General features: G+C 34.8%; 1 protein-coding gene across 10 annotated transcripts in view; it reads left to right on the top strand.

Moving 5' to 3' along the window:
* The window catches only part of Pum2 (pumilio RNA binding family member 2), an 80471-nt gene that overhangs the window by 28180 nt on the left and 37025 nt on the right, over nt 1-15266 (top strand). For all 10 annotated transcript variants that reach the window (XM_026785888.1, XM_026785889.1, XM_013351271.2 and 7 more), the window contains 6 exons: nt 2723-2910; nt 3684-3850; nt 6629-6899; nt 7112-7205; nt 10861-10986; nt 14111-14253. In XM_026785888.1, coding sequence (XP_026641689.1) covers nt 2723-2910; nt 3684-3850; nt 6629-6899; nt 7112-7205; nt 10861-10986; nt 14111-14253 — 989 coding nt within the window. The remainder of the gene's footprint in view (nt 1-2722; nt 2911-3683; nt 3851-6628; nt 6900-7111; nt 7206-10860; nt 10987-14110; nt 14254-15266) is intronic.

Consider the following 15266-nt stretch of genomic DNA (forward strand, 5'->3'; position numbering starts at 1 on the left):
TCTTGTAGACCAGGCTGGTCTCGAACTCACAGAGATCTGCCTGCCTCTGCCTCCCAAGTGCTGGGATTAAAGGTGTGCGCCACCACTGCCCGGCTGATTTTTCTTTTTCTTATTTTGTGTTTTCTCAGTATAGCCATGGCTCTCGAAGACCAGGCTGGCCTTGTTTCAGTTTTGGTTTTTTCAAGAGAGGGTTTCCCCTGTGTAACAGCTCTGTAAATCAGGCATCTGTTTGCTTCTGCCTCCCAAGTGCTGGGATTAAAGATGTGTGCCACCACCCCCTGGTCTTATTTGTAAAATTTGGGCTTAATTATTAGTTTTTTGAGATAGGGTTTCTTTGTGTAACAGTTCTGGCCATCCTGAAACTCAATTCATAGACCAGGCTGGTCTCGAACTCACAGAGACCCCATGAATCAAATTTAAGGATTAGATAGGTAAATAAGTTTTATAGATGCTTTCTCTTTTTATTGCTGAGTGTAAAGTAGCTAAACAAAATAAACAAAGTAAGAAATGTAGTGATATTTTGTTTGTGTTTTAACAAATAAAACTTGCCTGAAGATTAGAGTGCAGAGCTAAACCACTAGAGATCAGGCAGTGGTGGCATATACCTTTAATCCCAGAGCTTGGGCGACACAGGCAGATAGATTCTGCTTTTCCGACCTTAACATTTTTTGTGAATAAATTAACAGGGGTTTTTTTTCCCCCTAAAAGATTTATTTGTTTTATTGTGTATTTGAGTGTTTTTGCCTACAGGTGTATGTGTGTACCAGGATAGCAGAAGGCATCTGGCTCCTGGAACTAGAAATTTGAGTGGTTGTGAGCTGCCTATGGATTCATTAACTGAACCTGGGGACATAGCAAGAGCAAGTGCTCTTAACCACTGAGCCATTGTGCCAGGCCAACAGATTTTTTTTATTTTTTGGATACAAGAGACCATTTCTCTGTGTATCAGCTGGCTGTCCTTGGACTCATTTTGTACACCTGGCTGACCTTGAACTCACAGATCTGCCTGCTTCTGCCTTCCAAGTGCTGGGATTGGTGTGTACCACCACTGCCTGGATAGATCTTTTTTTAATTAAAAATTTGTTAAATAAATGTTTTTATCATCCAGATCAATAATATAATTATTAATTAATATAAAGAGATTTAAAACTTTAAAAAAAATCTTTTTGTTACCCTATATAAAGTAAATGCTACAAAGTTAAAACCCTGAAGGTAAGGGAGTTGTAGAAAATTCATAGATTGAAAATTTTGTGAGCAGCTAATTTTGGCTTATATTTTCTTACAATTATAGAAATTTTCTTTGTTTTTCAACCAAATTATGCCACCTGGAGACTAGAAAGAGAAGATTCACACCCTTAAGAATGTTTTTCTAGGCCTGGCAGTGGTGGCACACGCCTTTAATCCCAGCACTCAGGAGGCAGAGGCAGGTGGATTGCTGTGAGTTTGAAGCCAGCCTGGCCTCCAAGAGTTCCAGGACAGGCTCTAAAACTACAGCGAAACCCTGTATTGAAAAACAAACAAGAATGTTTTTCTTGTAGTCTAATTGAGCTATATTAGAATAAATTATCAATTTAAAATACAAAGTTTGTGTTGGGATTCACGTTCCCTATGAGAAGCACATCCTTTACTTAGGAGAACAGTTGCTTTTGATGATGTACTGTTACATGGAACTGTGAGATAAGCTATTTCCTCTCCAAGTTACCTTTGATCATGATTTTTTATCACAGTAATAGTAATAATAATTACTAAATCAGGTTGTCTTGTTTGTTCTTGGACTCTCCATTATATGATAATGCCTATCATAATTCATAGTATGCTTGTATTTAAACTATGAGGGTGATTGATTAAAGGAAGGGATATAAGGGGAAATCTCTTAATGAGTACAAATGGGAAAAAGGGGTTATTTGAATGCTGTCTCCAACTTATTGATTATATTTAAGTTATGCTAGCTCTCAGGTGTTAAAAAATAGCCTTTTTTTTCAACAGAGGTGTTTATGTTGGAGGCATAATTTTCTAAAATGAAAGAAACTAGAAAGTATTTAAAAAGTCTTTATCTGATACTTTGGTTTTTCACCACGAACATAAAATTCTGGGATTTGATTTTTCTAAGCCCAATTGGTACTAGTTGTTAATGACTGTGTTGTGGGTCTGTATAATTGTGCTTGAGAACTGTGATCTCTTGTTTTCTCTTCTAGGTTTTATACTTAAAAACAACCTCAGCCTTCAGTCATTTTTCTGCCTCATTGATTTTTTTTTTTGTTTGACTCTTCTTTGCATAAGCTTTTATTACTAAATAAAACTCGTAACTGTGGGAGAAACAACCCCACAAATTGTCTTCTTCTGACGTCTTATCTGTTTTTTTTTTTTAGAAACATGCTCTAAGGCCAGTGAGGCGGTTCAGCTGGTAAAGGCACTTTCTACAAGCTTGACAACCTGAGTTTGATCCCTTGTACCCATATCAAAGTGGAAGGAGGAAACTGTAAATAGTTGTCCTCTGACTACGCATGTGCATGCATATACGCACATATACACACAAATAATATAATGTATCATTTGAAAAAAGATGTCCCAGCTATGCAGAATGAAAAGCTGTTTGTGCATAACAAATATTACACTAAAAGGAAATACTGATTTATTTATTTTTAGGTTGGTATCTTAATTTGTATGATTATATTTTACTTGGCTTAAAAGTAAAAGTCTATTGTGTTTTTTTTTCAAACAGATCATTCAATGTCCCAGCCTATTATGGTACAGAGAAGATCTGGACAGAGTTTTCATGGAAACAGTGAAGTAAATGCAATTCTTTCTCCGCGCTCAGAAAGTGGAGGCCTTGGTGTGAGCATGGTAGAATATGTCTTAAGTTCCTCTCCTGCTGATAAATTGGATTCTCGATTTAGGAAGGGAACTTTTGTAAGTATTTTGAGCAAAAGTTTAGTATTTTTTTTTCCGTTTTTGGTTTTATCCATTTAATTTTACTTGCAGGTATTCATTGCAAATAGTATTTGGTAAAATTTAGTATTTTCAGTGATTTTGTTTGCTTTATGGTTTTTTGCTCTTTAATTTTTTCCTTTTGGTATAAGATCTTACTATATAACTTTGGCTAGCCTAGAACTCACTGTGTAGACCAGGCTGGCCTTGAACTCATGGCAGTTGTCATGCTTCCGCCTCTCATGTCCTGGCATTACAAATATGGACCACTGTGTCCAGCTTAATTAGTGTATTTTTCTGTTCATAGAACTGAAAGAAACTTTAAAGGTATTTGCCATTTGTTTTCTTCACTTAGTTCACAAAATACATGAAATTGTAGAATAATTTTAAGTATATTTTAACTGTGTTAACAAACCAAATCATATTTTAAAACTTTACAAAATGAAAATTCTTAATCCTGATAGTATTTAATCTGAAACTAAATCAAATTATGTATGAATTAAGTATTCTAATTTAATTTGTGGTGTTACTGCTTTTCCTGTATCGCTATAGTTAAGGTTGACTTAGCCCTTCTGTTATAAATGCCTAGATTTTGCTATTTTTTTTTTTTTTTTGGCCTTTGCTAAATTAGTTCACCTAAAAAAAAATTACTGATTTTATTGTTACATACCCTATAGGGTAGTTTTAGGTCACCTTTTGGTGCCATTTTTTGTGTTTATTAAGTATTGAGAATCAAACAGATTCTTTTTCCTCAGGGTACTAGAGATGCTGAAACAGATGGACCTGAGAAAGGAGATCAAAAAGGAAAGGCTTCTCCATTTGAGGAGGACCAAAACAGAGATCTTAAACAAGATGATGAGGACTCTAAAATAAATGGCAGAGGTTTGCCAAATGGAATGGATGCCGATTGCAAAGATTTTAAGTAAGATTTTTAACTTTTTCAAGAAGAAAAACGTATCTCTTTTAGGAGTTTTGCAGTTAGTTGTTGTAATTTATTTTGATGGTTTTCCAATTTAGGGTTGCTTTATTTCCTTAGTATTTTGTGTTAATCTGGATGAAATTTTTTTATAGAATTAATGATGAAAAATCATTAAAAATTTTCAAAACCATATCTAAAACAGAGTGTTGTGTTGGAAGAATAATGTTAGAGGCTATGATTACTTTTTGTCAACTATGAATTAAATTAGAGATTTGTTCTTTGCTAATTAATGAATTAGAGGCTTAATATGATTTTTCCCCTCCTTTCAAGTTGTGCTTGAGTATCTTCCAGTGGGGTTTTTCTCTTGTATTGTTCTGTTAAATGCTTCGCCATCCCAGGCCGTTTGTGGTTTTTTTTTTTTTCCTGTCTTAGATATGTGAGGCAAAATTAGCTTAGGAACCCATGATTTTTCATAGAGTATGTGAATTGTCCTAATGCATAGTTGTTCCTTCAAATAGGAAATTATTGGCTTTTAAACTTGGAATTCTTGAAGGTTTTTATTTTTCCCCTAGCAGTTAAATAACATAGTTTCGCTTATCTGTTTTTTAGAATAAGCACTGTACACTTACTGTATGCTAGAAACTTGATGCTTCAGGCTGACGTCTGCAGCCTCTGGTAGTAGTTGAGCTTTACCTCATGGACCATGGGAGTTCAGTAACTTGGCACATTTTATAGTCCTGCATTTCCTGCCTCAGTAACTGTTAAAGTTCCATTTTCTTCTGTTCCACATGCAAAAAAGCATCCAAAACCAGTAAACCTCTTTTGACAAGAAAGAAATTTAATGTTCTTTATTTAGAACCTTTTCCTGATTTTACTTTGCTGCTATTATGTTTTAGTGAAGGTCAGGCATTTAAAACTCAGTTGATTATATATTTATAATCGAAGTGTTAATACACCATTAACTATAGCAAGATAATAGCACCACTGAAAGCATATTTTTTTTATCTGCTTTTGCTGTATTGAGTCATTTTATGTGAAAGGTTATTTCTCCCTATAAACATTAATATGAGCCAGGTAGTGGTAGCGCACTCCTTTGATCCCAGCACTCTGGAAATATAAGCAGGCGATCTCTATGAGTTCAAGATTAGCCAGGGCTACACAAAGAAACCCTGTCTCGAGGAAAAAGAAAAAGGCCACCAAAAATATGAACTACTATCTTAGTATTTTTGTTCATTTTTTTATATATGTTTGATTTACTAATTAAAAAGTATCAGTTTCTACTTGATATGTAAAAAGGCTTCAGAAGAATAACTGTTACTAATTGGTCTCTTTTTCAACTTTATTACTTAAATTTGAGTAATGCATATATAAATATTTAATGCATATTATATGTTACTGAAATAAAACTGAAATAATGAAGTTTAGGGCTACTCCACCTTTTCTAACGGCTGATTTGAAAGAAATCCTGTTTTGTTTTCCCTTATGTTTCGAGTAGGCGGGTTTAAAAAAAAAACTTGGTCCGTTGTTCCCATGCATTGCTAAAAGCGAAAAACATTTGTAGTATTGCAAAGACAGTGATTGACTAGAAAATAGCATGAATGTTTAAATGCCTAGTGAGCTGATCTTATAATTAATAGTTACTTTGTAAACTACTCTGTATATGCTAGAAAATTTAGGCTGATGTAGAATACCTCAAATTAGGGTTTGTTAGGTTTGATGGAATAGCTGGCATTAAGTAAAGTGCCTTATTGCCACTAAGCTTACATACTTATGCTTTGCTTATACTTTGAATGAATGCATAGTTAGTTCCTCAGAGCAGCACACTTGGAGGAAGTGTATATGTAGAAGAGAAAAACTGTAATTGAGGATTAAACATAATGTAAAAAGAATGTTAGAAACATGAAGGATGTTGATGCAAAGGGAAACCAGTGCTGAAATTTTAATTCAATATTAATGGATTTCTTGGGGATACCAGGGGAGAAGCCATAGTATGGTAGAGAAATGTTACATTTTATTTTGTTTATATAGAATTTTTGTGTGTGTTTATGTACTTTAATTTTTGAAAATTTTCTACATTTACATATCTTTTTGATTGTTTCAACAGAAATAACTTGATGATTTTTAGGTAACTATTATATGGGGCTTTCGAGAAGGCAGGCTGGTTGATTGTCTGCTGTTTGCTCTTTTGCTCATTCTTTCTCTCTTTCATTCTTTTAGTTATAACGAGCTACCCAGTCATACATTCATTCTGATTAAGGAAACAGGCCCAAATGATAAAAAAGAAATTGCTTAGAAAACCCCAGAGTCACAAGTCAGCCTTTTGTTTTAGTTAAGACTTCTTTCAGTAATTAAAACCATAACCATGATGTCTGGTTGGTTTTTGTTTTGTTGTTGAGTGGATTTTTATTTTTAACCTTTCCATATTTGTCTAGTAGCTTGTTTTCTTACATAATTTTTGTCTATGATTTTAGACAAAAGTTTTAGATGGTATAGTCCTAAGATCTAATAATGGACAACTTTTCTTACCTGTGTATTGGTCTTAACCTGTATGGTTGAATTATATGATATGGTATTCAAATTGATGTAATAATAAAAATACTGAAACTATGTCAACTCTTAATCAGTTATTAAATAGAAAAAATGTGAGAAATGTAATAGTTGGTGGCTCAGAAAACCTTTCTTTATATGTTGAGGAGCATTTTTTTTTTTTTTCATACTTTACCAGTTTACCCTTTGACTTGCTACTTTTACCCATAGTGCTTTTATGTTTTCTTTATTTAGTCGTACTCCTGGAAGTCGTCAAGCCTCTCCAACTGAAGTAGTTGAGCGCCTTGGCCCCAGTACTAATCCCCCAGAAGGATTGGGTCCTCTTCCTAATCCTACAGCTAACAAACCACTTGTTGAAGAATTTTCAAATCCTGAAACTCAGAATCTGGATGCCATGGACCAAGTTGGTCTGGATTCCTTACAGTTTGACTATCCTGGTAATCAGGTACCCATGGACTCTTCGGGAGCTACTGTAGGCCTTTTTGACTACAATTCTCAGCAGCAGGTAAGCATGCTTTTTCTAGCAATCTCTTTTTAGTTGTGTAACCAAAGCACTGTAAATCATTAGCATGAATGATAGGGGTTTTGACAATGTTTATTAAAATATCATTATGGTTAAGAAAGTTCTTCAAATAAATGTTTAAAATATTCACAACTTTTTAATAAGAATTGCAGTGTTTTGATATTAATCTTTGTATTAAATATTTTTCCTGATAGCTCTTTCAGAGGACTAATGCACTAACAGTTCAGCAGTTAACTGCAGCTCAACAGCAGCAATATGCATTAGCAGCAGCTCAGCAGCCACATATAGGTAAGTCTGTGAATTTTCCTTTTTCATTATTGTCGGAAAAATCTTCTGTTAAAGTATATGAAATGTGTCTATTTTCATTTCTTGATTTGGTGACATTTTGTTTATTTTAAAAACATCTTTGAGGTTAGTAGTAAAAGATTGCATACTACAGATTAAGGGAGGAAATTGTTTTTGATTTTCCTTTTTTTGTATTTGGTTAAATATCTGTAATTTAGGCCTGCAAAATTGTTGGGTGAAGGTGTTTGTCACAAAGCCTGACCCAAATTTAATCTTAATCCCCAGGATCTCTGGTAGAAGGAGAGCAGCACCAGGCCCTACAGGTTGTCCTCTGACCTCAACATGTGTTCTGTGGCAAGAAAACACACACACATACATAAATACACACAACATACATTTTAAAATTTGAAAATCTATACTCAGTTAATGTTCTTAGTTCCTAAGATTTTTTTCAGTGAATAGTTAAGAACCAAATGCCCAGAAACAAAATGTTATTATTTATCTCTACTATCCTGACAGAATGTTTATTTTTAGAATTATTCAAAAACAATAATCCTAAGAGATTTTCTTTAAAATTTGCCATTTTTGATATCTCGTTTTAACTAATGTGAACTAACTCAATTATATATTTATTACTGATAAAATTCAAGCCTTGTACATGTTTTGTTGTCTATAATAGGGTTAGTTTTATCTTTGTTTTATTACCTATCAAGTACACATCTTTACTGTTTCTCAACATTGATAAATCCTGCTAATAGCTGTTTTGTTTTTCTTCTGTCAGCTCTGATTCTGACTCCTTCTAATTAGAATATAGAGTGAGATAAAATGGTTAAGTGCAATATAGTTGTGGGCTTTTAAAAGGGTAATTATAATTTTGTGAAATTCAGCCAGTATGGAGAATTCCCTTAATACCCTTCTATTTAGCTTCTTCTAATCTTCCTTCTTAAATAGTTATAGTACATTAGCTGGGTGGTAGTGTGGCATGCCTTTAATCTCAGGCACTCAGGAGGCAGAGGCAGGTGGATCTCTGTGAGTTCGAGGCCAGCCTGGTCTACAGAGTGAGTTCCAGGATAGGCAGACTACCCAGAGAAACCCTATCTCAAGAAAACAGAGAAAAGTAATTATTATTGTACATTAAAATAGGCAATATAACATTGATATAGTACATAAATTATTTTGTATAATCCCGTCACTCTAGATTTGTCTGTCTGATTTTGATTTATTATGTAGTTGGAAAAGTTTCATGTATTTTTTGTGGTGATTTTTGTTGGTTTTTTTGTTGTTGTTGTTGTTTGTTTGTTTGCTTGGTGCTGGGGATTGAAATTATGACCTTCTGTGGTCCCTGGGTATCTCTCACTGAGCTGTATTCCCAGCCCACAAGTGCTCTGTAAGGACCAACTCTTCCTTCAGATGTGTATTGTTGTATTAGTGCTGCTAAGACTTTGTAGGAATTTTACTTTGGTTCTTTATAAGGATAGATGCATTTATAATTTCTTCCTAATTGCAGTATGTATTCTGGCCTCATTTCTTCTTGGACCTTCTTTATTCATATGTTTATTAATTCAGTCCTTCTCTTACTGTTGAAAACGTAGTGGTTCTTACCTGCTTGTGAAACAATAACAGGTGTTGTATTGGCACTTTATGATATCTTTTAAAATTTCACAAAATCTTTGGATTTTGTTAACTTTTTGGAGGGTTTTTTTTTGTTTTGTTTTGGTTTTTTTTTGGTATGAACTTCAGAATCATCTAATCTACTTTCAGAAGATCAGATTGGATTTTAAAAACATACTTAGGAAAAATTAACATGACATAAATTACCCTTATTAATGAATGCAAACTGTCATTCTTTTGCTCAAATCCAGAGGTCATGTGGATTGGTAAAGTGCTTGCCTCGCATACGTGAAACCCTGGGTTTGATTTCCCTCAATTTTTTTTATTTTAAAAATTAATATTTATTTTTATTCATGTGTATGTGGGTTCAGTTAGTGTGAGCATGTTCATGTAAGTGCCCTTTGAACGCATAAAAGAGTAGCAGATTCCCTGGAGTTTGTGTAGTATAGCTATGATACTGGAAAAGAATTGTATCCTCTGTAAGAGCAGCAAACATTTAACTGCTGAGCTAATCTATACAGCTCTTAATCCTCAATTCATAAGTGATATCAGTCTCTTGTGGTTTGAAGTTGTAAAGTTTTGTTACCATAATACTTGCTTTAATGAAATGAATTTAAGAAAATTTGATTTTTCTGTGTCAGTTTATTCAGTAGTTGGTACTTGTTGAATTTAGTTGATCTGAAACCATCTTGGCAGCTTGATGAAAATTTAGGAAACCTGAATAATTTGAAAATATTTCTGAGGAATTATAAGCTATCAAACTTGATTATATGTATTTGTTTTGTGAGACAGGGTTTTTCTGTGTAACAGTTCTGGGTGCTCTGGAACTCGATTTGTAGACCAGGCTGGTTTCAAATTCACAAAGATCCGCCTGTCTCTGCCTCCACCTCTGGAGTGCTAGGATTAAAGACACGGGCCACCACTGCCATGCTTTACTCAGTTCCACATACTAATCTTGGTTCCAGTTTTTTACATTGATATGGTGCATATCTTGTTTTGTGTGTGGTAGTTGTCAGTGCCTAGAAGTTCCTTCTCTATTAACAAGAATGCTTCAAATACATAGTTTTTTTTTAAATCCTTTTCTTTTTTTTACTTAATCTGTATGGACTTCTATTATATTCAGAAATAAACCTAAAAGTCAGAAATAGACTTAAAGTCTCTTTTAAATTCCTTTTTGTTTCCCTATTACCTTAAGGACTACTTAGGATGAACCTGGTAGCTCTTGATGAATCCTCTTTTTTTTTTTTTTTTTAACTTGGAAAGGAAAGTGTTTATTTCATTTTGCATCTTTTAGTCCATAACTCAAGGCAGGAAATTGGAGGTGTTAACTGAAGCAGAGACTATAGAGGAACAATGCTCCCTATGGCTTGTGCTGCCTGCTTTCCTATGCACCCCGGGACCACCTGCTATGGGGGTATCTTGATGAATCTTGTAGATATAGTTCCAGCACTACTTAATTTTACTCTAAGTTTTTTACCTTACCAACCACTTACAAAGTTTGTTAGATATTACTTTTCTCTGTGCTAGTAAAACACATCAGGCTATATTTTCATTGGTAATTTATTTTTCTGTCAATTCTTTTTTACTAAATTCTTAGCTCAACTATGCTAAAAGCTTGAATGAGAAACAACTACTGAATAATAATAGATCTAGATCCAAACACTTACTTGGTGTTTTGTTTTTTGAGGCAGGGTTCCTTTGTGAAGCCCTGGCTGTTCTGGAATTCACTATGTAGAACAAGCTGGCATTGAACTTGAGATCTGCCTGTCTCTTCCACCTGAATGCTGGGATTAAAGGCATACACTTCCAATGCCTGACTACTATATATTTATTCACTAACACTATACCTTCATTTCATATATTTAATATCTGTAAAAGCCCTATAAAACAGCTGGTGTTATCTGTTGTGTAAATGGGGTTATTCAGTAAAAAAAATTGAACCCTTAATCATACATGGTCCCACTACAGATTTAGAATAGAAATGTTTTTACCTAGTGAAGAAATACTTTACATTTTTATTTATTATTTCTCACCCTTTTAAATATAGCTGGTGTATTCTCAGCAGGCCTTGCTCCAGCTGCATTTGTGCCAAATCCATATATTATTAGTGCTGCTCCTCCAGGGACCGACCCGTATACTGCAGCAGGATTGGCTGCAGCAGCAACATTAGCAGGTAACTTGTTGTTCATCATTGTTACTTGTTATGAATTTAGTTTTAACCTTGATGTAAGTTTTATTTTTGTCTATGAGCAATTTGGCGTTCCTCTGAGAAACTAATATATTGTTAGTAGTTAAATGAAATTTGCAGGGAATTAGTTTATTTTTCAACTATACAATTACAGAGCAGCAACAACGCAGCAATAACTCTTTTGCATCCCTGTGTCTAGTTAGTTGGTTTTTACTTCTGGTTTGTAACTTAGAAGTCCTACAATGTGGACCATACATCTTCGTTTGAAAACTGATCCCAGTACTCACAAAACAAAGTGACATTATTTTTCAGAACATAATCTGGCGGTAGGCGAAACTCTTGAAAAGAATGCACATCTAGAAGTTTCTTAAGCATTACAAGCAAGCTGAGGTGCAAAAAGTATGGAAGTTATCCCTGTAAGCCAAAGCTGTATTAACTGCTTTTGGTTTTTTGTTTGTTTTGTTTTGTTTTGTTTTGTTTTTGTTTTTTCGAGACAGGGTTTCTCTGTGGTTTTGGAGCCTGTCCTGGAACTAGCTCTTATAGACCAGGCTGGTCTCGAATTCACAGAGATCCGCCTGCCTCTGCCTCCCCAGTGCTGGGATTAAAGGCGTGCGCCACCACCGCCTGGCTATTAACTGCTTTTGGTCAGGTGCGGTTTTACTCATAGAATAATTTGCTGTTCTTGTGTAAAGTCATTGGGGGAAAGTTGATTTAGGTTGAATTGACTATAGATACAGAAATATGTTCAGTCCTTAAGTATTGTTTATATAAAGCAAGACTGTGGTGTTGTCATTCTTGGATTGACTGGCATGAGTCTGCTGGTGGAGTAACTCTGAAAGTGTGATGTACTTCTGCCTTTCAGAGATACCTTCAGTGAAGTGATTGTCACCAGTTACTGTTTATGACTGTTGGACAGTTCATCTTTTTGTGACTTTTCAAACTTAAGACATTGCTTTTAAAAAATGAAAGAAAAGCTAATCTCAGATTCCTGTTTGCTGTCTGGTTTAGACTAGACTGAAAGAAATCAGTACCATGTGATTCCATAAGAGTGTGCATTTTCTGGTACCATTTAACTGAATATTAATATGTTAATGTTAGTAGACATATTTGTACATTACCTATAGGACTGAAAAAAGCAACTTCAAGAGGTCATTTATCTTGGGCCTTTTAGTGCCATGGGTGTTCAGTAGAAATGTATTTATTATAAGACAGAAAATACAGCTTACCAATTTTTCGGATAGCCATAATACAAAAGTAAAGGAACAGATGAAAGTACTTTAGTTTTACTATCTAATCAGTATTTTAAAACTATTGATAGATTTTGCACTGTTTTCATGCTAAATCTTGAAAATCCTACTATACTTGTAGAGCACATCTCAATTAGGACTCTTGCTCAGAATCTTGTTTGTTTCTGTCTAGATTGAATATAGAGGCTCTTGGTAGTTTGAGTTTGTTTTCACTGATTTTTTTTTTTTTTTTTTTGGTTTGTTGAGACAGGGTTTGGCTGTAGCTTTGGAGCTTGTCCTGGAACTAGCTGTAGTTCAGGTTGGCCTTGAACTCACAGAGATCTGCCTGCCTCTGCCTCCCTAGTGCTGGGATTAAAGGCGTATACCAATACTGCCTGGTTTACACTCTTTAACTTCTTTGTGATTTTATTTATTTATTTATTTTAATATGCATTGGTGTAAAGGTACCTAGAACTGGAGTTACAGACAGTTATGAGCCGCCATGTAGGTGCTGGGAATTGAACCTGGGTCCTCTGAAAAAATAGTGCTTTTAACCACTAAGCCATCTCTCTAGTCTCATGATTGTTGTGTTTACATTGCTATCTTTTATTTTAGAAATATATTTTGCCTTTAAGTTTAGAAGAGCTTTTAATTTTAGTGATTGGTTCATTTGTGCTGGGCTTTATTTTTTTCTAAACAAGGTGACTTTGGATTTTAAAGTAAACAAGTTAGTTATCCTAATTTGATTTGACATGGTATCAGGACATCTGTTATTATCTGTCAGAAATCGGGACATTTACTCATTCCTTTTGGTGGACTCATCTTTTATTCTATATAATCTATGAGATATCAAGTAGAACAGAAGCATTTCATTTTGTTTTCCTAGTTTGCTTTTTTTTTCTTCTGGTTTTTCAAGACAGGATCTCTCTGTGTTGTCTTAACTGTACTAAAACTCACTCTGTAGACCAGGCTGTCCTTAAACTCAGAGAGATCTGCCTGCTTCTGCCTCCCAAGTGTGGAGTTAAAGATGTGTGCCACTGCTACCTGGCCTAGTTTGCTTTCTTTACTCTTGTTTTCTTTGCTTGAATCATCCAGTTCTTGTCCTAACTACTACTTTCATTTTCCTGACCACATAAACACTGATGTCTCATTTGTCTTCTTATGATTCTCAATTGCTTGTAAGGATGGTGGCCAGTTCTGTTTCAAATAGGAAAAATGAAAAACGTCTTTAAACTGAAGACTTACAGTTCAAATGTTGTTTGTCACCAAGTTTGTTCAGTAATTTTTTACAAAGTAAAAATTTTTTAATTTTTTAATCAGCAAAAAATATTTTTTAATTAATGTATGTATTATCTTTAAGAAGCATTAGTTTTATGTTATCTAATGTAGTACCATATTGTCTGTGTCTACACTAGACCCATACATTGACAGTCAGTACTTGTGAATGATAAAGTGTCTGTCATTTCATTGATAGCCTTGAGTTTTGTTTCAAGTCAATTTAGTAAGGCCACTGCTGTCATTAATGCTCTAGTCTTTGACAGTCAGTACGAAGGTGGATACGGAAATAAGTACTTGTAATACTTTGGAAGCTGAGGCAGGGCATTAAGAGTTTTGAGACCAGTTGGCTATAGACTGAGACTCTATTCAGTTTAATACACACACACACACACACTCAACACACACACACACTATGATACTATATCTTAATAGAATCAAAAAAATAATGTGATGTAGCAAGTATGGGTGAGCAGAAATAAAATTACAAGGATATGGTCAGCTCCTAAGTCTTAGGCTTGTATCCCTTTATAATTTAATAGTAACTGATCTCATATATAAAATCTAGTGACTTTTTTTTTTCTTTTGGTGTGGCATGTGGGGTTTAGGTCCAGCAGTGGTTCCACCTCAGTATTACGGTGTTCCGTGGGGGGTGTATCCAGCAAATTTATTTCAGCAGCAAGCTGCAGCTGCGGCAAACAACACAGCTAATCAGCAAGCAGCATCACAAGCTCAGCCTGGACAGCAGCAGGTAGGCTTCTCTTCATGAAATAAACTGAGAATCCTCTAAATTCTAAGAGTTCCTGGTATTTAAAAAATGTCTGTTTCCTCAGTAGGTAGCATGGTACTTAGTATATATAGTTGATGCACAATTAGTTACTGACTTTTGTTTTTATATTCTGATCATCATTGTTATTTTACTTTCTTCAGATGTCTAACAATTTTAAAACTTAATTAAAGGTTGCACACACCTTTAATTCCATCTTTCTTGAGGCAGAGGCAGACAGATCTTCTCTGTGAGTTCAAGGCCTGTGGTGGTCTACAGAGTGGAGTTCCAGGACAGCCAGGGCTATTATACATAGAAACACTGTCTCAAAAACCAAACAGGGAAAAGAAAAGAAAGGAAAGGAAAGGAAAGGAAAGGAAAGGAAAGGAAAGGAAAGGAAAGGAAAGGAAAGGAAAGGAAAGGAAAGGAAAGGAAAGGGGGGAGGGGAGGGGAGAGGAGACGAGAGGAGAGGAGAGGAAAGGAAAGGAAAAGAAAAAGATACTGCTAATAAATACATCTGAACTGGTTTCTCTAATCCCCATCGCTGAGGAATGAAGATCATGAAATCTGAGGCCAGTCCATCTTCAAGAAACAACAAAAATCTACATTATTGATGTCCATATCAAAGAGTTTGCTTGTCTTAGATATTAAGTAAAGGCGAAAAATATTTTAAGTGCTTTACATTTTTAATCAAGAAAAGGTAAAACATTTTCACTCTTAAGTTACCTTTGATTTCTTTTTTTTTTTTTTTTTTCCGAGACAGGGTTTCTCTGTGGTTTTGGAGCCTGTCCTGGCACTAGCTCTGTAGACCAGGCTGGTCTCGAACTCACCTTTGAACTCTACCTTTGATTTCTTAGACAAATTATTAATTAGGTAGAGTTTTTTGATAGGGTTTTGCTATATAGCGTTGGAGGGCCTCAAACTCACAGAGATCCTCCTGTCTCTTCCTCCAGAGAAGATAATCTTATTTCAGGCCTTTTCTTTTCTTTCTTTTCTTT

This window comes from Microtus ochrogaster, linkage group LG3 (genome assembly GCF_000317375.1).
Source record: "Microtus ochrogaster isolate Prairie Vole_2 linkage group LG3, MicOch1.0, whole genome shotgun sequence".
Lineage (NCBI taxonomy): Eukaryota > Metazoa > Chordata > Mammalia > Rodentia > Cricetidae > Microtus > Microtus ochrogaster.